Raw genomic sequence first — 23896 nt, forward strand, 5'->3', positions numbered from 1 at the left:
GGAATGACAAGATAATCATATGATGAAATCTAGAAAAAAGTTAAAAGAAACAAGGGAGATAACTTCAAATAATTTAAATTTACGAGATTTTAAAAAGACATTTTTAACACTGAAGAGGAAGGCACTGGAAAAAATTCAAATCCACTTAAAAATGATGTTTCTTTATAAAAAAAAAACCCTACTTGATCAATTTACATGATTTTTGGTGTATGATATTTTCTTTGCACCACCTGTACTTAGATCATACAGATTTTTCTTTATTTTTACTTTTTAATACAAGGGAAGCTGTGGACAGGGACCATTGTTTTCTTTATTTGTTTTCTCATCAATCGGGAATGCCATTGAACTTTAGTATTCGTTTTCATTTTTGTTGATTATGTACAACGTTAGCATAATGTTCATTAAATAGAATGGATTATCTGGTTAGGATTAGTGTTACATCCAAAGTTCACCTCAAAAGAAACTTACTTGAAGTAGCTTTTGGCATGGGATCAGGATCATCATCATTTAGATCCCAGCTTCCTTCAGCACAATAGTTCTTTTCAAGATCTGGATTATTCCATTCAACACCTGGAGAAAAAAAAAATAAATAAAAATAAAAACAAAACCAAAAAATAAAAATTTTATTTGCAGAAATTTTATAGATTCGCCATCTCCATCCCCTCCAAGAATATAAATTTGAGATGAAATAGGGGAGAAGGGTAACGTAGGGGGGGGGGTGCGAGAGAAAGAGAGGGGAAGATACTGCAAGAGTGAGTAGAATAAAAGAGAAGGAAAACATGAAGTTAGAGAAAGGAAGGTTAATATTAAATTTAAAAAAGTAGCAGGGCTACCCAGAGTTACCCAGGATCTTAATTTCCATAATCTATATATCTATGAAAGTGTGTGTGTGTGTGTGTGTGTGTTAGGACACTTCTCAATCTATATACTCAACAAATCTTTTAGTTACAAACTTGAAATTTTGTATGTAGGCTATTCAAACATGTGGAAAACTTTTTAATAGGTTTTCATCCAGGAAAAAATGCTAACGTGTCAAAATTGAAAAACTGGTACATGAGAGTCATCGGATTTTTATCTGTTTGCTGTTTCACAAATGCGCATGCGTGAATGGTTCACATTACAGATTCCTTATGTTAAGTATAAGTTTGAAAACACTTTTGAAAGATCATGTCGCACTGGCTGAATAATAGTTGTTATATTTGACAGCTCAAGTATTTTTAAAAATTTTTTATTACTTACAGAAGTAGATTGTTTAGAAAAAACATAATACTTGCTTGTACATGATTCAGTTTCTGTATGAATTAAAATATATTTGTGTGTATTTTATGACCGAGCAACGCGAGGTGGCTTGCTAGTTTATAAAAAAATATATATATATAAGTAAAGCTAAACAATCTGCTTTATATCATAATGTGAAATATTTTATGATCATTTTGGAACAAAACCAGAGTAAAAATACTTATGCTTAAAGTGAGGTTCAGATTTACAACTTCTGTAGGTAAAACAGAACCGATTAAGCCACTAGAGCAATTATGCGATGCTATTAATTGCAGAAACTAGAATAGTCATCTACTCTTGTTCTGACTAGAATCCTTTCTTTCCTCCTCCCATCCTTTTCTTTTCTCTCTCTCTCGTTACAGTTGAATATGAGTCAGTAATAGCCAATGAAAATGCTTGAAATATGACAGTGAATTTAAAAAAGAAAAATGTTATTAAATTTGTTCCTGGTGTTATGGATGGCAGTGGGAGAACCGACTGTGAGAGTGAAAATCTTGTTCATGTTCCTGTATATATTACTCATCACAATAAAATATTGACCAGGACTCAATATCAAAAATGATGAGAAATACATTTGCTTTTGTTATAACACAGACCAATATTTGACATATTTGTCATATTAAGATAAGAGCAGCAAAATGACTCTTGAGGATTTCTCTAATGTTAACAGATAAAAGAAACAGATTTATATATAGAGAAGGTTGGTTGCTGTTTTATGGCATATCAACTACTGCGGCTGCGGGTCATTTAATGCCAAATCATTTATTGAACTAGGATTTTTCTTTTAACTTTTGGGTGGTACAAATTTTTAATTACTTTAAAAGTTATGTGTCTTTAAACTTCTTATTGTCTTTTGTCATTTATTCACTATATATATATATATATATATATATATATATGATGAGAAAGAAGTGAACCATATTCGGATGTTATAAAATAAATAATTCGATTAAAAATAAATCATGAAATGTAATAAAACCCGAAGCGCTTTTCGTCTGGAAGACGTATATCCTTGGCGTATCCTTGACTTATATCCTATTTGGCGGAACACCTTCTATCTAAGGTTGTTTTTTTTTTTTTGTTTCTATCCCTTTTTGCTTACTATGACAACAATTCTACAAAAAAAAAAAAAAAAAGTTTCTTTTCCTTCTTTTTTGAAAAGTCTCTCTGATGGAAAGCGCATCCGGTTTTATTACATTTCGCGATTTTTTTTTTTTTTTTTAATCGACTTATTTATTTTATAACATCCAAATATAGTTCATTTTTTTCTTGAGTTTTATTACATTTTGTGATTTTTTTTTTTTTTTTTAATCAACTTATTTATTTTATAACATCCAAATATAGTTCATTTTTTTCTTGAGTTTTATTACATTTCGCGATTTTTTTTTTTTTTTTTAATCAACTTATTTATTTTATAACATCCAAATATAGTTCACTTTTTTCTTGAGTTTTATTACATTTTGTGATTTTTTTTTAATCAACTTATTTTATAACATCCGAATATGGTTCTTGAGTTTTATTGCATTTCGTGATTTTTATTTTTTTTTAAATCAACTTATTTATTTTATAACATCCGAATATGGTTCACTTCTTTCTCATCATTTTAAAGTTTTGCTATTCTAATAAAGTTATGTCCCATATATATATATATATATATGTATGTATATATATATATATGTATATATACACATAAATATCCACTGACACATGTTTCGTCGTCTACGACTCATCAGAGTGGCTGAATTTAGCGAGATTTGAAATTGGGACCCGATGGTAAGAAGCCTCTTACTTACTCTTACTACTTGTCCACCTCGCTGACTGTTTGGATATATCGCGATTTACATAGATGTTATTTGTTTTTGTGATATGTTTTGAATGAATTCAATTATTTATGAAAGTGCATTTTTACCTAAATTATTCCCAACTCGCATTTAGGTAAAAATGCACTTTTGTAAATAAATGCCGTTTTCCTCGATCAAAAGCGAAAGTCGGAGGTTCGAAGACGATCAGATACCGTCGTAGTTCCGACCGTAAATGATGCCAACCGGCGATCCGCCGGCGTTCACTTCCATGACCCAGTGGGTAGCCTGCGGGAAACCAGAGTTCGGTTCCGGGGGGAGTATAGTTGCAAAGCTGAAACTTAAAGGAATTGACAGAAGGGCACCATCAGGAGTGGAGCCTGCGGCTTAATTTGACTCAACACGGGAAAACTCACCTGGTCCGGACACTGGTAAGATTGACAGATCGAGAGCTCTTTCTCGATTTGGTAAGTGCTGGTGCATGGCCGTTCTTAGTTGGTGGAGCGATCCGTCTGGTTGATTCCGATAACGAACGAGACTCCGGCCTTTTATCTCATCCAAATTGGTAGATTGTTCTCATTCTGCCAGCCAGAATCAAGTAAAAGTGTTAATTTTAGTTATTATTGCTTGTAGCAAGAATTGAACCTTCAACCTCTAGAAGACTGTCACTATGGAGGCATTGATTAACAATGACAATCTTCTAGTGGTTGAAGTTTCAAATCTTTACTATAAGCAATGATAACAGAACCAACACTTAACAAGTCATGGTCGATAGATTGAGAACAATCTACCTTCATAAATTAAATAAAAGGGATAAGCTCAAAATTCTATGAGTTACATAGGTTGAAAAATAAAAATGTGTCATAAAAGATCAGCAGTTACATCAGCCAACGCATGAAAGTTTTTGTTTTTTTTACAAAGGAGTCACCACTTATCAAGGCTCAGAGGCCACTCGAGGATAAAGGTTTAAAGAGTGTACAGTGGTCAAAAGAACAATATCATAGTAATCGTTAGAAGTGTAAATTTAATAAATTGGATTACTTAAGGGGAACGGCTTATCAAGAACTTGTTTATGTTGGACTTGAAGACAACCATATTGCAGTCAGCTGGAAAGCAGGCAAACGGAACAGAGTTCCACAGGCGTGCAGTTCTAAGAAAGAAGCTTTGTCCATGGAATCTAAGTTTAAGTTTAGGCACAGATAAAGAGTAGGAGGAAATTATTGATAGTGTTTTCAGCTAGACATATGCATAGAGATAGTCTGTACATGATAGATTCTACTTAACCCATAGATGGGAGTCTTGACAGGTACTATCACTCCTCCAGAGTAAACGTGTACCTTATAATAATGGTAAATAAGGGATAACTCCATAAAGGATTGCAATTTGCACCATTCATTTGGCCAATTGCTCCGACCGCTGATATATACCAGTCAAGATTCCGAACTTGACAATCAGTCTGGTAGAAACTGGGTCATTTCGATGGCTCTTTATCTGGCAAGGCGAGGTATACATTTTGGATAGTTCTAAGAGGTCCATCCTCCTAGACCTTGTCACCTGTCTTTCTGGTGGAGTAAGTTTAATGCTTACTGCCTGAGGTGCACAGACTGGAGATGTCAACAGGACTAAAATGCTCCTTCTTTAGGGGTGTTGGCTTGACTCTTCCCACCTTCTGACCTTGTGTCACATCTTCCTACAGAGGGAAGGAAGTAAATACCAACTCCACCAAATTCTTAAATCAAGGGTTGCAATTTGCGCTATTCATTTGGCCAATCGCTCCAATCGCTGATGTACGCCTCTTGAAATCCCAATCTCGACAATCAGTCTGGCAAAAACCAGGTCATTTCAGTGGCTCTTTATCTGGCAAGTGGAGGTATATGTTTTGGGTAGCCTAGGAGGTTTACCCTCACAGGCCTTTCCTCCTGTCTTTTAGGTAGAGTAAGTTTAAGGCTTACTGCTCAAGGTGCTCTGACTGGGGAATGCCAACAAGGCTGTCCAGGCAATTTTTAAAAGGTCACACTGCTCCTACTCTAGGAGCATTTGCTTGACTCTCCCCACTTTCTTTGTCATTTTCTTGTAGTACAGTAGCAAGTTAGTACGTAAAAACTTCACTTAAATTGAGGCATTACCATTGGATGCAACTTTGTTTCATGGGAGAGAAGAGAGAGCTAGTAGATAAGAGGGTTTTAAAATGAAGTAGACTTTTAAAAAAAATGTAGAAAGGACTGAGAGAGATGGACGAACACCTTGTCCAATAGTATCTGAAGAAGTTTAATATAGTATCCTGGAGAAATTCTATCTAACCCCTAGACAAGATACATATACTATCATTCTGAGTGATAATGTACCAAGGAGCAAACAGTGACCCTATACCCCACAAAACTCCCTAATTATATTTTCATCATTCAATGTAAATGGCAAACACTAGAGTTAAAAGCTGGAGATGATATTCGTTGGCAAGTTTTCACTATATTTTTTCTTCTTTTTTTTTTTTTTTGTTACTTTCATTGTCCATCTTATCGTAATGAAAATAGTGACTACTTCCGCAGTTTGACCTCTGGCCCACTTTAGTTTCATGTCACCTGCCTCTGGGTACGATTCTGTTTGCACATAGGTTATCGTGACATGCACTAAAAGTGATCCATGTCGAAATTCACACAAGCTAACTGAATTGTTACTTACTGGCCTAAGGTTTCCACTATGTAATACATACATATATTTTTGGGCTTGTCAGTTTTCATATTCCATGTAAGATGTATGGATTTAAGAGGAAAACAGAAGATTGTGGGAGAATTGAGCAGTGAGACGTCTGTTCACATTACATTTAAACTTCTACAGGTTATTACAGTTAGAAAGCAAAAAACATTTAGGCACAGATAGAAAGTGGGGGAAATTGTTTATAGTGGTTGTAGCTGCACGCCTTTGTGTATGGCGCTGTGGGACACGGCACCAACAGATCCAGCTGGAACATGCTAAAAGGCAAAATCATCAGAGCATTTGAAAGTGAGAGGGGGGAGGGGCTAAGCCGGCAAGACAGTTATAAAAGTGTGGGACCGGTTTAAAGCTGGGTTTGTAGAATGAAATCGATAGAACATGCTATGATGACAACCTGAAGCTGAAATTTGATGATCTAGAAAAAAAGGAAAACAAGAAAAAAAAAAGAAAAAAAGAAAAAATAGAAATGGGAAAAGAAAAGAAAAAACGAGAAACCGTCTTATTTTTTTTCCTAAGCAGTAATCTTGTGAATAAATATCACCCACAGCCTATACATTATTTAAGCAATAATGAACATTTAGAAAAATATTTTTTAAACAAAAACAAAGTTCACTCGTTGCTTTATCTAAATCATTTTCCTCAGGGAGAAGAGGGGGGGTCGATTGTTATTTAATTTTGTCAAAACCTATTACGCTTACTCTAAGCTAGACACTCTCACTAAAATACCACATACATTCTCGCTTGATTTTTATTTGATGAATGATCCTTAATTTGTTTTCAAAAGATTTTTATTTACAAAAAATCTTTATCGTGGGGAGCAGGACAACATTTACAGATATTAAAAAAAATATAAACTGTAGGTTATTAATTCTGGTATAGTAAAAAAAAAAAAAATAAGTGCAATTTTTATAAATAAATCAGATTGCAGCAAATAACTAGGATACTTTAAAAAAAAAAAAAAAATAGCACAATTGCATTTGCATAATAGTTTTAACGCATCACCAAATGCAATAAGAAAACTAGTTCAAGGCTTATGTCTATATCAGCACAAAGTCCAATGGGATAAATCAACATCATTTTAATCAAGTTTAGTTATGTTAAAAAAAAAAATAATAATAATCATATATATATATATATATATATATATATACTAGCAGTTCAGCCTGACTTTGTTTGGGCCCTATATACTGTTCATAACTATGTGCATATATATATATATATTAAAAAGCTTGACTCGTGTCCAAGTAACCTACATCTAAAATTTCAAGTGTTTAGATCCAAAATTGGTGAAGGAGTTTGGTAGAGTCTGCAAAGGTCAACTCTTTCAACTTTGACCCCTTGGCAGCCAAATTTTTGGCCAAAAAAACGATTAAAAAGCTTGCCCTATGTCTGAATACACTTTACGCAAAATTTCAACTGCTTAGACCAAAAATTGGCTGAGGAGTTTAGTAGAGTTTTCAAAGGTCAAATCGTTAAACTTTGAGCCATTAACAGCTAAATTTCTGGCCGAAAACTGATTAAAAAGATTTTCCCAAATTTCAATACCCCTTATGTCAAATCTCGACTCTGTAGATTGAAAATTGACAGAGTAGTTTACTAGGGAATTGTACACATACAGACACACACACACACAATTTCACTTTTATAGATAAGTACATAGGTTTAATAAAATTTTTTAGCAAGAGTTAAACACACATTTATTTTTCAGAAAGGAAACACAAATAGAGGTGAAAGTCCTTAATCAGCAGAGTTTCAAAAAAACACTTTCCTTCTCGTCAGAGGGGAGGAATTAGCAAAATGCATGAAGAAATTTTGCTTGTAAAGTATTTGAAGAAACTAAGTATGAAAAGGATCATATTAGCGTGAAAGTGAGATGTAAACTAATGAAAAAGATGGGGTGGGGTAAAAAGGAAAAATGGTTTCACATGTGAGAGTGTGTTCTCATGGTTGTTGAGTCTAAAATCAGGTATATCCGAGAAAGTGTTAGAAATAAAATATCCATGTTTATAGTAACCCGTTGTTGGAGATTATAAATCGTTCAAAGAATAAATATCTTAGTGGATAGGTACAGATGAAGGGGCCATATCTGTGAAGTAATCCAAAAAAGAAAGTGATTTGAAGAATAAACATGGAATATTATCACACGGTGGATTGAGTTCATTCAGAGATGGGGGAGGGTATTGGGCTAACGTTAAGGCAGTTCAAATGCTGTGTAGTTAGGGGAGATGATGATGATCTGGTTGTCATGACAACCTATATCTGCGAAAATAGTAAATTAGCACAGTGAAGAGGGTGAAGTCTAGTGGGGGTATGGTTTGGTGGGATTATGGGCCGTATTAACAAGGGTGAAGCCTAAATATTTAAAAAGTTGTTTTTTTTTTTTTTTAAAGAATTTGGAGGCCATAGAGTATTGCGAGGAAGAATTAGCGGGAGAAGAAGGCAGCTGGCGCTTGCAGACTTGTTATGGTGACACCCAATAGAAAGGAGAGAATAAATGGAAAGAATCACGCTCAAACTCCCGTATAAATGTGTGTATACCTATGCATAAGTGCACCCAAAAGCACACATGAATACAAGCATTAGAACACATATACACATCAAAGCATAGATGCCCAGGTCAACATATACATAATAGATAAATAAGCATTCCAGGGGGAAATATATATTTAGATTTTTTTTTTAAACATACTTAAATCATTCATTCATATCTATGCTAATGACACGACCATCTATGGCAACACGTTTTCTCTGATTCCCTCTCCTCTGATCTTGAGCACGTGGTACAGTGGGGGAAGACGTGGCTGGTTACTTTTAATGCATCTAAAACCAAGCTCCTATCTTTACATCATCAACGCACTGATCCCCATCTGACATCAATTGAAATGGATGGTTTTCATCTTGGGGAGGCTCCATGTTTTGATAAACTTCTGGGATTGACCTTTACTCCTGATCAGAAATGGAACACATACATCAAGTCTGTTGCCAAGATCACTGGAAAAATGGTAGGATCCTTCTACTGCTCCAGTAGATATCTCGCTGCTGATGCAATTCTCTATCTATATAAAAGCCAAGTACATTCAAGGATGGAGTACTACTGCCACATCTGGGCAGGAGCTGCAAAAAATAGCCTATCCTGCCTTGACAGAGTACAAAATAGACTTTGTAGCTTAATGGGAGATGCCCTTTTCTCTTCCCTGCAACCTTTCTCCCACAGAAGAGATGTTGCAAACCTGTCTTTGTTTTATTGTTATTTCCATGGCAAGTGCTCATCTGGGCTCCAATCTCTGTCCCCCCCCCCTCGCCAATCTTTCACGATAAACACCCGTCTAACTGAAACCACTGTCAATAATTTTCCCCACTCTTTATCTGTGCCAAAATCAAAATGTAGATTCCATGAACAAATCTTCTTTCTTAGAAGTGCACGCCTGTGGAACGCTCTTCCGTTTGCCTGTTTCCCACCTGACTACAACTTGGATGTCTTCAAGTCTAACATAAACAAATTCCTGATAAACCACCCCCTTAAGTAAGACACTATCAAATCGCCATTACTTACGATTACTATGATATTATCCCATTGATTACTGCACATGCAATAATCCTTATCCCCGGTGGCTTCCGGGCCTTGATAAGTGGTGACTACTATGTAAAAAAAATTTTTTTTTAAATGGTCATAAGCTTTTAATTTTTTTAGTGATAATAAAAGTATGTACAATTAATTTTTTATAATGGATTAAAATTTTTATTTTCTTGAATAACGCTTGAAATATGCAGACAATCTTTTTTTTTTTTTAGTTACTTTTAAATTATCATTTGATTTATTAATTTGACGGTTTGAAAATGTAGACATTTGACTAGACGATAATCTCTTAATATATTAGCGAACACTGTCACTTGATTAGTAAAACCTTCTACAGTGTAAAATTTACTACAAAATCTACTGTTGCAAAAAAAAAAAAAAAAAAAAAAATTTAATAAATAAAAAGAAAATCACTTGTACGATCAAGCAATCAATAAGGGCTTATCACTCAATGAGGAATCCCTTCCTGGACATTAGCCATCTATCACTGTCCCAACCTATCCACTGCCATGTGGGACCCATGTGTTGTATCAGGTCATCCCTCCACCTCGTTCTAGGTTTTTCTTTGGCTTCTTGTGTTCATTTTGTTGTTCTGATGGACTATCTTCTGTCATGTTGTCTGGCTACGTGCCCATCTTTGTTTGGATGTCTTGCCCATACATTTGCTAGGCTGCAGAATGATATGGTGTACGAACAATTACATACACTGACACTTATCGAAAATAGGAGGTAATGAATGGGATGGGATATCATGACAAACACTATCCCCCTCTCCAAAAAAGTTATTGCCTGACAGAATATCATGACAACAACAGATAATACACTATCACCCCCTCCACCTAAAAAAAAAAAAAAAAAAAAAAGAAGAAGGTAATCTTACAAGAATTGTATCATGAGGAATAAACATACTATACTGCTCCTCCAACAGAGGAGGTAATGCCTGGAAAGAATGTATTATGACTAATGAAAATATACTACACTATCTTCCAAAAAAGAAATAAAACTTGGAAGGATTCATACTCTCACCCAAAAAAGACGGTAATGCCTGGGAGGATGGTATCTGAGTTATATACCTTTGGTATTGAGTTTTATACACTCCAAAATATTTCAACAGAGAGCAAACAGCCAAAACCCCTGATTGTACTGTTGCTATTGCTCACACAAACTATTTCAATTGCTTTTAATAAAATAAATGCTCTGAAACCAAAACCTCCTTCAAAACTGCTTGAAACCATTGCAAAATTACTGAATGCTGAAGAGTATTATGCTCGATACCTTAAATCTAGAGTGGCTAATCAAATGCTTGGCTCCCATGAGTTTTGGAGAATAACAAACAAGGTCCTGAACAGATGTAAAGCTTTTATACCAATCATCCTAAATGAATCAAGGGCAATCTCCTCAGCATCCGATAAAGCTGAATTTTTTGCATAGTACTCAAGAAACTATAACCTGAAATAGCTATTTTTACAAAGCTGTTATTAAAAGAAATTGTTTCCATCACGTTTGAAAACCTTGTGTAGCAGAGCTCGAACGCACATATGTAAATGCATGCAAAAGACATCACCAGTAAAAAACGACTAAAAAGTAGAGACGACAATCACGCTAGAGGCGTGGATGACATTCAAGAAGATGATCATGTCACAGCGGTAACAAGAGAATGAGGAAATAGAACAAACAAAAAAAGAAAAGAAAAAATTGCGCTGAAGTTATTTTCTATTCGTTGTCTGCTTTGCAACTGAGGCTACAATGCATTGATTCCCAGACAACGTTATACTTGGTCTGCTCAGTATTTAAAAATATTAGAGATCAGTTCTCTGCATTCCAGTACAAACTGATCAGTCTCCTGTGCGTCATGAGCAAGCTGCTTGAATCTGTAATAAATCAAGTTTTCAACCACTTCAACAAAAGCAGTCTTCTTAGTAGCAAGCAATATGGATTTCATCCAGCAAAAATCTATGTACTGAGTGTGATATTGCCGAGAATCAGTGAATCTATTAATAGCGTCTTTGTTACTAGTACAATAGCTCTTGATATATTTGACAGAGTTTGGCACAAAGATTTGCTCCACAAGCTTCGTAGCTACGAAATATCTGGAAATGTCCTCTCAACAATCAAATCCTTTCTCTTTGATAGGTTTATAAAAGTAGTTGTTGACAATCAGAAGTCTGAAGCAGATAGCATCAATGCCGGCATGTTTCCTGAATCCATTCCAGGCCAAAATCTCTTCCTGATCTTCATAAATGATCTTCCAAATCATATTCTGAAGTTATTCGTTGCAGAAAAAACCTATTGTAGCACTCCAAAGAGCACTCATTTTTCTAACTCTTCCGACTTGGAGCACATTGTGCAATAGGAGTGGGAATTGGCTTGTTACTTTTTAATGCCTTTCAAAATCAAGCTGTTCGCTTTTCACCACCAATGCTTGGATACTCACTTTTACCTAGTCAAAACAAATAGCTCTCCCTTTGAGGATGTGCCCTTCTTTGATAAGGTTTTAGGACTAACTACCATTCCAGATCTAGTATAAAAGACTGATATCAAATTTGTTGCTAAGGTTGCTGGAAACTGGTTGGCTCATTCTACTGCTCCAGTATGTGCCTTATTCCTGAGGTCATCCTCGATCTGAATAAAAGCCAAATTCATCCTACGATGAAGTAGTGCTGTTGTTTTTGGTGAGGGGCTGCTCAGAGCACTTTTTCTTGTCTTGACAGAGTACAAAATCAACTTCACAATCTAGTGGGAGATGATCTCTTCTCATCTCTACAGCAGTTTTCAAAACAGGAGAAATGTTGCTAGCTTCTCTTCACTGTATTGTTATGTTCATAGTAAGTGCTTGGACTTGAAAATGACCAGCATTATCATGGTAATGCTTATTTATAGATAAGCATTACCATGATAATGCGTTTCACATGTAAGAAGGTCTTGGAAAGAAACTTTGTTCATGGAAGTTCAGTTTGATTTTGGATATGTAGTCGAAAGAGTTAACGCCAATTCATAAGAATATGAGATGAAATAAAGTAAACTTACCATCATCAACTACGGCAACGGTAACACCTTTTCCCGTGATGTTATTCTCCCAAACACGCATAACATCAATATCCCGAAGTGTGTGAGCATTTCTCTGCAAAGAAACAAAGATGCTGGGTTGAAATACAGTCGCACTGTGGATAGAAAATGTTCTTTGACTTTGTGAACGAAAATGCTTTCATCAAAACAATTTTTCTTTATTGAAATTATTGTAAATTTACTTTCCCTTTTTTTATTTTATACTTTTTTTCACCTCAAACAAGGCATATGACCACTTAGAATGCAAGCGGCCACTATTTGGGATTGTGCCCAACAGGAGACTGTGGGGAGTTGAGCAACAAGATATCCGTTCACATTACATTTAAACTTTTGCAGTTTAGTACAGTCAGGGAAGCAGGAAACAGGGAGGAAATTCCAAAGTCCAGCAGTCCAAGGAAAGAAATTATTAGAGTAGAAGACTTTCCAGCATCTAGGAACCTCAACAGTAAAGGGGTGGGATTTTGCTGCTTGTCAAGTTAGTCAGGGCTATGTACATCAAGTGGGCAAAAGTGCTACAAGTTCATCAGAGCACATTCCATTAAAGTACTTGTAAAACATGCACAGTGATGCAACATTGTAGTGATGGGGCAGAGGTTGGAGCTTGGCCGACAGTGTGTGATCTATTAATCTGTTTGCCTGTCCCAGAAGCATACCCTCTTTCATTAATCAATCAATGTCGTTTTTTGAACTGTCAAGGCTGTCGCCATCAGCTCATCTCAGTTTGTTCAAGCTCGCTCAGTCTGGTGTGATGACCTGCCTTCGACCAACTCCAAATTCCAACTGTTGTAAAACTCAAGATCATCCATAGATAGTTCCTACTGTCATGAATTCATAGCCACTCTCCAAAGTTCCCACAAACCAACTCTAAATATATCTACAACTATTGTTTCATCCTAATGTGATCGTTATTTCACATACCAACCAACAATCCCATATCAACCTTCTCGAGTGTACCCTGGTCAATAACTTCCTATTGTCTTTTTACCAACCCTATTTCTTATTTCTTTTGTTATATTATCCTCTGCTTCCTAACCCTTTTGACGTTGATAGTATCACAATTGGACATCATCATCTACAGCCTTCATTAAAGGAATTGCGAGTGGATATATGTATAATTACTAGGATTGATGTCAAATATTTTTGGCTTTGTTTGGTTGATTTTTTTTTCTTTTACAAAGTTTGTTTTAAGTAAGTGCTAAGATAATTCTTATTTGAAAATTTAAGTTGGAATTAATTTCTAACACACAGTAGGAGTGTAATTTCAAATGTATACAAATATAGTTATTTACCTACTTTGCAAGAGGTTAAACATAAGGTAATGTTTGAATGAATAGCTGAAAGTCTTTAAATATTTTGGGAAAGAACAATAGCTGTATAGACAACATTATCGTTGTATGTACAGTTACTGTACATGTGTGTATATGTATTCTCCTTTGCAAGAGGTTGGATATAAGGTCAGGTGAGGTTGTGAGAAGCCAGTGTATTAGGTGAAGGTCACTCTGGCCTACAAAGTATGCATAAGCTGCTTCGTTAGCATTTCCTGTTAAGGGTGTCTAAGGCAATTAGCAATAAGCATGTCCGTTAATCCTCCGGGGTCCTAGGGGGCATTGCATTATTTCATGCAGCGTGTCTTGGGCAAGAATAGCCTAGTGGCGCCCATCCCTCTCCAGGCTCCGAACACATACAGCACCTGGCATTACCAAATGGTCACCCATTTTAGTATTGGCCTGGCTCAACGTTGCTTAACTTTGGTGATCTGCAATAAACTAACCTAAAAGAAATTTAGAAAATAATTGGTGTCTACTGACTGTGGATCAAATTTAATGCAAATCTGAAATATTTATCTTTCACAAATAAGATTCTGCCTCTCTGGGATACTTTAGTCACCTCCACCCCAAAATGTTAGGAAGTGAAAAACAGGAAAAAAAGATGACATCTATAACAAAAAGGAGAAATATTTGATTAGCAGAACAAAAGTATAGAAAGTAAAGTTAGTTGAAAGACATTGGGGGTGGGGGAGGTGGTGCATCAAGGCACACAAAGGCCATTTGAAATAGGATTGTTATTAAAGAAAAAAACAAGGTGTTCAATATATTTAGAGTTAGTTTAGAACAATTTAGGAGTGGGAACACGTTTTACAGACAGTTGGAGATAGCGGTGGTTTGGAGGTCTACCCAAGAAAGATTGAAGTCAAATCTGTGTGAGAGTAGATTAGCTCGAAAAGAAAATCATTGGGGGCCGATGCAACCAAACAGCTAGTGATGGATGACGTTTGAGGTTTTTTTTTCTACACTACATGACAGTGTTGCACACATAGCTCATCAAGAACTTGTCATGTATGTAACACACAAAAAAAGAAAAGAAAAAAAAGAAAAGAAAAAAAGAAAAAAAGAAAAAAAGAAAAAGAAAAGAAAAAAAAGAAAAGAAAAAAAAGAAAAGGAAAAGAAAAGAAAAAGAAAGAAAAAAAGAAAAAAAAAGAAAGAAAAAAAGAAAAGAAAAAAAAAGAAAGAAAAAAAGAAAAAAAAAAGAAAAAATTTTTTTTTAAATGGCAAGATAGCAAAGTAACTCAGCAACACACAAGAACCGTCTCCAAGGATTATCCTAAGTATCTGCGTTCTCCCCGTGACTTTTAGCGGCGAGATTTTGTGTCACTTTGCAAGACCGTTTAGTCATAAAAGTTGTGGGTGCCGCCATCTTTATTCTTTCTTTCCTCCTCCAGACAGCTCGATTCAACATGCTGCATGGATGCTTTAATGATAAGTCACAATTTTCATTACATTGTGTTTTATCGTAGAGTGACCACAAAGGTGACCTTTGGGTCATACCTCTAAAAAACCCTTAAAAGAAAAAAAAAAATAAATAAATAATAGGACAGCTCCAAAAATATTTTTTAAAATAGTATATGTCTAGGCTTCAGCTCAAAATTTATATTAGGAAACAAAAATATATGAATAAAAATTGGCAGTGGACCGTTATGAGATGGTTGCAAATGGACATAAGGTTCCTTTTTCAATCCAGAGAAATGCTAGATATTCCAACTAGTATTTAATTGCAAACCAACAGATTCAATAGAAATTACAGTTAATTCAAATAGATATTATTTTTATGCATTTATTAAAAACTAGCATGGCTACCCAGCATTGCCTAGGTGGAGAGGTGATATACTAAGGCTATTGAGCAACCCCCCAGAAAAAAAAAAAGTTCCAATCAAAATAGCAGCAAGTGCCCGTATGACAGCAAAAGAAAAAGCAAGTTCGAACCTGTAACCCAAAAAAGAAAAAGGAGATGGAAAAAGCTAACACACCAGCTGTCATGACGACTTATGACATCACAGGCCTTCAAAATAACGTTTTATAAATGTACTAGCGAGGGGTACCCGGCGTTGCCCGGGTGTTTGGAGGTGTGTGTGGAAACTCCGGGGGGGGGGGGGTAAAAAAAAATTAAAAAAAAACTAAGTATGAGGATTGAACCCGAACCATTGAGGCAAAGTTGTAAATTAAAGTGTGGAAAAAAAAAAAAAAAAAACGTGTGACGTTAACCATTGCCCCACCGCGAGATGCTAACGGAAACACATTTGAATTTATTTAATTACTTGGATTTAGCAGGTGCCCGTTTTGAGGAGTTAATGAGGTCAAGTTTGACTGCGGGATTTTTATTTTCCCAAGATGTTATAGGAAAAAAACTAACCCACATGCGGCGAGCGACAAATGTGGAATATTTATCTTCCCGAAATCGAGCAAATTAAATAGACAGGCAAGCTTTGTTGTTAACTATGAGATATTACGATTTATATGTGATATAAAAAGTTTTAAAAAGTTGTGAACCAACCGCTTCTCTGAAAAAAGCCTTTTGTAGACATACAGAAAAAGCGAACACACATACATACATACATTTTCGCTTTTATATATATAGATGTTGAGATTGGTAAGTGTATAAGTTGCAAAACTGTTGACGCAAAAAGTGACCCCCCCCTCCTTGCAAAAAATGGCCCAGTTGACCAGGAAAGAATTAATCTTTTTGGCCAATTTTTATATATTTTTAATCTGAGAGATCGATCTTTCTCACGATACCAATTTTGTCACAGTCCGATGTATCTGTCAAAAGTTTTTGGCAGACATACAAACACATTTTGTTTTTTATATAATTGACTAGCGGTGGTACCCAGCATTTCCCGGGTGTTTATAGGTTTTTTTGTTTTTTTTTACACAATGGTCACCACTTATCAAGGCCTGGAAGCCACTCAGGGATAAGGGTTATTGCAAGTACAGTATGTTAGTGTGGAGATTTGATGAAGTGTTTACTTAAGGGGGCGGTTCATTAGGAATTTGTTCACGTTGGACTTGAACACATCCAAGTTGTAGTCAGGTAGGAAGCAGGCAGACGGAATAGAGTTCCACAGGCGCACAGTTCTAAGAAAGAAGTTTTGTTCATGGAATCCACGTTTTGATTTAGGCACAGATAAAGAGTGGGGGAAATTTTTCACAATGGATTCGGCTAGACGGGTGTTTTTCGTGAAAGATTGGAGAGGAGACCAGAGATTGGGGTCCAGACGAGCACCTGCCATGAAAATAATGATAAAACAAGGATAGGTTCACAACGTCTCTTCTGTGGGAGAGAGGTTGCAAGGTAGAGAAAAGGGCATCCCCCACTAAGCCACGAAGTCTATTTTGTACTCTGTCAAGGCAGGATAGGCTGTTTTTTGCAGCTCCTGCCCAGATATGGCAGCAGTATTCCATCCTTGGACGTACTTGGCTTTTATATAGATAGAGAATTGCATCAGTAGTGAGATATCTTCTGGAGCGGTAGAAGGATCCCACCATCTTTCCAGCGACCTAGGCAACAGACTTGATGTACGTGTTCCATTTCAGATCAGGAGTAAAGGTCAAACCCAGAAGCTTGTCAAAACACAGGGCCTCTCCCAGATGAGAGCCATCCATCCCAATTGTTGCCAGATGGGGATCAGAGCGTTGATGATGTAAGGATAGGAGTTTGGTTTTAGATGCATTAAAGGTAACCAGCCACGTCTTCCCCCACTGAACCACGCGCTCGAGATCAGAGGAGAGAGAATCAGAGAGAACTTTGTCATTTACAGCCTTTGACGTGTTGCCGTAGATGGTCGTGTCATCAGCATAGATGTCAACGAATGATTTAAGTATGTGTTTAGGGAGGTCATTGATGTAGATCAGGAAGAGAGTTGGGCCCAGGATTGACCCCTGAGGGACTCCAGCATTAATACTGCAGGTCTCTGATTTTTGTCCATCGACCACTACTCTTATGAGCCTATCGGAGAGAAATGATTTAATGATTGAGAAAACATTTCCAGTTATACCGTAGCTGGAAATCTTGTGAAGTAGACCCTTATGCCATACCTTGTCTGTGTGTGTGGGGGGGGGGATTTACAAAAAAAAAAAAAAAGTTTTGGTAAGTAGGTAAGGATCGAACCCAGAACGTTGAGGCGAAGGTGGAAAAGAAAGTGTGAAAAAACCTGACAACTTACCACTCTCCTACAGAAGGAGAGTAACAATTAAAAAGTTAAATTGACAGGTGTGCGATTTTAATGATCACGCCATAGAAGTCCTGCAGTGAACTTTTATTGCGAGGTAGTTATTTTGGTTTTGTTTCCTAACTTTGTTTTGCCAAAATGTTGGAGGTAAACCATACAGAGGGGAATGTCCATATGAATAGCAATTGTCTGACATAAGGAGTTTCCCCCACATTGATCAAACGCCCAATGCTTTTGCTTCAGATCAGTTTTGCTTTTATACGAAAAAGCCGAACGAACACGTGAGAAGCCGAAATAGCAAGAATTTTATAAAAGTCGATGTAAATAAATCTAGACGTGATGCGCATTCACAAATTGTACATACTATGATCTAGGGGGTATATAAGACATAGTAACCCCCCCCCCAAAGAAGGCTGTTGAAAAAAAAATTTCTTGGACATACAAAAATGTGCACGTCACATTTGCCTTTTATATATATAGACTAGCGGGTGTACCTGGTGTTGCCCGGGTGTTTGTAGGTGTGTGTGTTAGAGGGGGGGAGGGTAGATGAAAAAGAAGTTTTGGAAGGTAGGTAGGATCGAACCAGAAGCCTTTAGACGAAGGTGGAAAATAAAATGCGAAAAAAACCTGACACATTGATCAAAAGCTGATTGCTTTCTGAACGTTCCCGGCACGAGAACCAGGAAAAATACCTTCATTTAAAATTAGTTTCGCTTTTATACGAAAAAGCCAAATCAACAAGAGAGGGGCCGAAAGAGCAAGAATTGTGTAAATGTCGATGTAAATAAATGTAGACGCAACGTGCAGTTGCAAATCATAGATATTATGATCTATAAACGCAAATCGTAGATATTATGATCTAGGGGTTATATAAACAGTTCTAAAACATAGTAACCCCACGGAGAAGCCCCCCCCCCCCAAAAAAAAAAACGCATTTGCTAGACATACATAAAATGTGCACACACACACACACATTTTGCCTTTTATATATATATATAGATAGATAGATAGATAGATAGATAACGTATAACAAAGGCAACATATTTTTTTTAAAATATTTATAAACTTTCAGGAGACAAGACCAAAATAAAAAAAATGTAGAAATTTCTTTCCCACACCCTTCCCTGATCTGCCAGTTAAAATTGAAGTAAAGTATATTTTTAAATATTACCATATTGAGGTAATGAAATACGTACTAAATTAAAATACTAGCAGAATCAATAAAAAATAGTTTTTTTTTTATTTTTCAGTTCATTGTTTTTATGCATTTATCAAAAATGATATTTAACAAAGTCAACCTTTTTTGTATGCGATTTTTTTTTTCTTTGAATATTGAGACTTCCAGCAAATAAAATCAAAAGGTAAAACTTTCTCTAGTGTATGAAATTATCTATAATTTTTATCCACCTTTCTTGTAAATACTAGTCCAGTCTAATAATAAGCCAGCCGCGATTATGGGTTGAACATAGAATATAAAGTATAGTTTTAACACTCAAGGTGAGCAGTTTGAAGAATACAAATACAAATCATCTTCATTTCAAAAATTCAGAAACCCAAGTCTCTGCTTAATTATATGTAAAAAAAATTTTTTCCTCCATTTTTCTTACGATCTTTTGGTGTTAAAAATCAAAAAAAAAATTAATATAAGTTCCATATGTGTCACCAGCGTTTTTTATTCTTCTTTGTATCATCAGATGAAATAGCAAATGATCAAAACAGTTTGAAAAAAAAAAAAAAAAAAAGCTGACGAGAAACATGCATTTGTAGGCAGATGTCAGCAGAATATCCTCTGACTATTAAAAAAATAAAATAAAATAAAAATTTCTATTTGAAACATAAGCACATACATACATATCTACAAAAGTGAAATTGTCTCTCTCTCTGTACATTTCCCTACCAAACTACTGTCAATTTTCAGTCTACAGACTAAAGATTTGACATAAGGGGTATTGAGATTTGGGAAAATCTTTTTAATTGGTTTTCGGCCAGAAATTTGGCTGTCAAGGGGTCAAAGTCCAACAATTTGACCTTTGAAAACTCTACCAAACTCCTCCACCAATTTTGGGTCTAAATACTTGAAATATTTTTTATTTATTTATTTTTTTTTTTTTTGACATGGATTAAACTTTTTTATTTGATTTGAGCCCAAAACAATAAATGTTAAGAGCTAAAAATTGGGGTCAAAGTTAAAAAAAAAAATTTTTTTACCTCTGTGGTCTCTACCAAATTACTCAGCCAATTTTTGGTCTAAATTTTACATAAAGAGTATTCAGACATGCAGCAAGCTTTTTAATCAGTTTTTTGGCGAAAATTTGACTGTCAAGAGGTCAAAGTTGAAAGAGTTGACCTTTGTAGTCTCTACCAAACTCCTCCGCCAATTTTGGGTTTAAACATTTGAAATTTTAGATGTAGGTTACCTTGACAAAAGTCAAACTTTTTAATATATATATATACATATGCACATAAAGTTATGAACAGTACATAGGGCCTGAGCAAAGCCAGGCTGAACTGCTAGTGTGTATATATATATATATATATATATATATATACTAGCAAGTCGCTCATCGTTGCCCGGTCATAAGATATGCATAAATATTATAATTAAATTCATGCAGATTTCTTATTTCTTATAATAGAGCTATTCTTTAATTATTATCCAATATATAGTAATGATTTCAAAAGTTATATAAAAAAATATGAGCTGGGTGCCATCTGCTAGAATCAAAACCAGAATGATTAGCACTCCAGCTGTAGTTGTTATTTATTTAACCAGCGCCGTTACCATCGGAGTTACCAATAGATGGATACAAAAAATTAAAAATCAAGCAACTCCAAACTATGAATGTTTAATTTTGCTGGAGTAACATTTTATTCAACTTACCCTGCCAAGGTCAACTCTTCTGTTTTCAATTTTGACTCCTTAACAGCAATTTTTACCGGTTAAAAACCAAACTGAAAGTGTGCTCCAAGTCCAAATATCCTATATATCAAATTTCAATTTTGTAAACCAAATATTCAGAGAGAAATTTGGTAGAGAATTTTTGCACACACAGACAAGGTCACTTTATATATCTGTGTGCTATAATGTTTTCATCTTAAATTCTATACAATTATGCAGAATGTAGAAACTATACATAAATAGAATTCAGCATAATTATTAAATGAAACCAATCTAATAAAAAAACATAAAAAATGAATAATTAACATTCGTTTTTCAAAGAAATATGAAAATTACTTAACTTTCATGTAGTCGCTTGCATATCTATGACTGAGTATATTGAAAAGTTTTTTTCAATAATTTTTAAATAGAAAAAGTAAGCTTTTAATATTCATGTCAGAGCTAGAAAAAAAAGCTTAACTATATAGGTATACAGATATAAGCTGAATGAAAATATTTTTTAATAAATAAATTTACTTATATTTTATCTGTGTGCTAAATTATTTGTAGATAACCTGTCTATATCAAAAAAGGTAAACAGTAAAAAAAAAAAAAAGAAAGAAAAATAAAATTAAAAAAAATTAAATTAAAAAAAACTAAATAAAAAATAAAATAATAAAATAAAAAGGAACTTACCAAATGCCATTGATTTGGAAATTCCGTGTCAATGAATACTAGCTCCCTCCGTTTATGCCTCTGCCGAATTATTTCCCGTCTGTATGAGTCAACGTCCTGATGCTGATCCAACTTCAACTCAATGATTTCTCGGATCTTATCGAAGTTGGTCCTCCTCAACGAAACATGTGCATCATGAATGAAGCCGAGCGAGTGATTAGCTATGCTTCGGTAAGCAGAGGTGGGGTAAGCGAACAGGTAAAAGTCTTCGAGGTCCCCGAGTTGGTGTAGGGGTAACAGCGGTATGTCACGTGCGAGGCGTTCAGCAGCAACACTGAAGTGAGAGATGAGACCCCAGTTGGGTTGACGCAATTTCACTACCCACAGTAAGGTATCCTCGTAATTCTCTAAAAGCAGCGCTGTTGGTGTAGAGATCCTTTTGCTGAAGCTAACTGGTTTTGCAGAAGATGGAAGGAGGCACTCAAAATAAATCACAAGAGCAATCACCAACAGGGGCATTCTGGAATAAAAAATTTAAATATATTTTAATATATATAGACTAGCCTGGGTGCCTGGCGTTGCCCAGGTGTTTGGAGGTTTGTGTTGAGAAAAAAAAAAAAAGTGATAGTAGGCAGGCAGGCTCAAACCCGTACTGCAAAGGAGGAAAAGAATGTGAAAAAAAAACAACAAAAAAAAAACGTGACATCTTTGCTGTTGCCTCCATCGCCAAACCGGAAGTGGCAAAGGTTTAAATTAAGGCTAGTTAATAGAAAGAGGGGATGACTTTCGAAAATATTTGCAAAAAAAGCGGCGACTCCTTGTAGAAAAGTGCCCAGTTGAGGGTGAAGGAATTAATGTTTTTAACCAATTTTTCGATATTTGTCGTCCGAAGGGTCGAGCTTCAAAACGATATCGATCGTGAAAATCCATGACCTCTGTTAAAAGTTTTAGGCAAACATACATACATTTGCACAGACAGGTGAGATTTATATTATAGATGCTAGCTGATTCGACCCAGCATTACCTGGAATAATCAGTTAACGAAAACCTGTTCAAAAAAGAAGAAATTACGTTTTCTAAATTTTGAGATAAGGATTGATAATACATATTATTTGGATTCATCGGACTACTGTTCTCATCTTGAGTGTCATTTTCACACCGTTCCAGTCGATCTAACCTCCGCCTTTCAGGTGTAGCTTGTCAAACTCAGGAAAGTTTCTGTTGATCTTGGGAATTAGGATGGCATTTCGAATGGAACCCTTTATTCACTTCACGGGGGTAACATGCTCTTGTTTCATCAGCCATGACTGGACAGAGGTCTTAAGTTATTCAATTGTATTTTTCGGTCGTCCACACTGAGAATTGAACCTTCAACTTTCAGAAGAATATCAAAAATACAGAATTACTTAGAACCTCTATTCAGTCATGGCTGATGGAACAAGAGTATGCTACCCCTATGAAGTAAATAAACGGTTCTATTCAAAATTGTCTAAATTCCAGAGTTGAACAAGATACACCTGAAAAAGGTCAGACCTAAACGTTGTGAAAATCACACTCAAGATGAGAACAATAGTCTGATGCATTGAAATAATACGAAAGAATAAATTAACAAAATGCAAGCATATATTCATTATATTAAGCGACTTCATATGTTATACAGCCGGTCGGAGTGTAATATGTATGTTGCAATATTTTTGAGCTAATGAGTCCCTCACAGTTGAAAGATTCTATTTATAAACGATGCTGCTAGGAACTGACGAATCAAATTAATTCACATTCTACTACCAACCAATCAGAAACCAGAAATGCTCCATAAAATTTAAATCTTTTCTTTAGCAACTTCGCATACGTTTTCTTCATGTCAACATCTTTTACTCTATGGCTTCCAACTCAAGAACTGTCTGAGAACCAGTCACCTCCAGGACCTGTATAGAACAACTAACCATCGGAAACTGTTCTGAAGCTAAACATGGCTTTAAACTCGAGAACACATGTATAAATGAGTCTATTTACTGTTGATGTCATTTATTTGTGTTCATGTATTTCGTGTGATCATCTCTACTTATGGGTATATTTATAACAGACTATTTTTGTGCATGTGTGCGTGTTCACATATAAAAATAAAGGGACAGATACAACTCTATATGATGTGCATCGGTTGGTTGGTTGGTTGGTTGGTTGGTTGGTTGGTTTTGTTTTACGGCATATCAACCCTTTTTGGGTTATTTAATGCCGAATCCAAAGATTTTGAAGAAAATTTTTTCAGAGAATATATTTGTTGTTTTCAAGTCGGTTTCTATTTAACCCACAGTTGGAACCCTAACAGATACTACCACTCTGGGTCAGAGTGGACCTGGGAGCAATGGTAATTAAAGGGTGGCTCCACACTCCCCAAAGCCCGCAAGCGG

At 35.5% G+C, this 23896-nt stretch overlaps 1 protein-coding gene across 2 annotated transcripts in view; it reads right to left on the bottom strand.

Moving 5' to 3' along the window:
- LOC145248829 (proprotein convertase subtilisin/kexin type 7-like) overlaps window positions 1–23896 on the bottom strand; it is a 159518-nt gene that overhangs the window by 52617 nt on the left and 83005 nt on the right. For both annotated transcript variants that reach the window (XM_080110524.1, XM_080110525.1), the window contains 3 exons: window positions 21510–22008; window positions 12394–12487; window positions 469–570 (listed from right to left, as the gene is read on the bottom strand). In XM_080110524.1, coding sequence (XP_079966650.1) covers window positions 469–570; window positions 12394–12487; window positions 21510–22007 — 694 coding nt within the window. In that variant the 5' untranslated portion in view covers window position 22008. The remainder of the gene's footprint in view (window positions 1–468; window positions 571–12393; window positions 12488–21509; window positions 22009–23896) is intronic.

The sequence above is a fragment of the Euprymna scolopes genome, chromosome 27 (genome assembly GCF_053919585.1).
Source record: "Euprymna scolopes isolate OS-2025 chromosome 27, ASM5391958v1, whole genome shotgun sequence".
Classification (NCBI taxonomy): Eukaryota; Metazoa; Mollusca; class Cephalopoda; order Sepiida; family Sepiolidae; genus Euprymna; species Euprymna scolopes.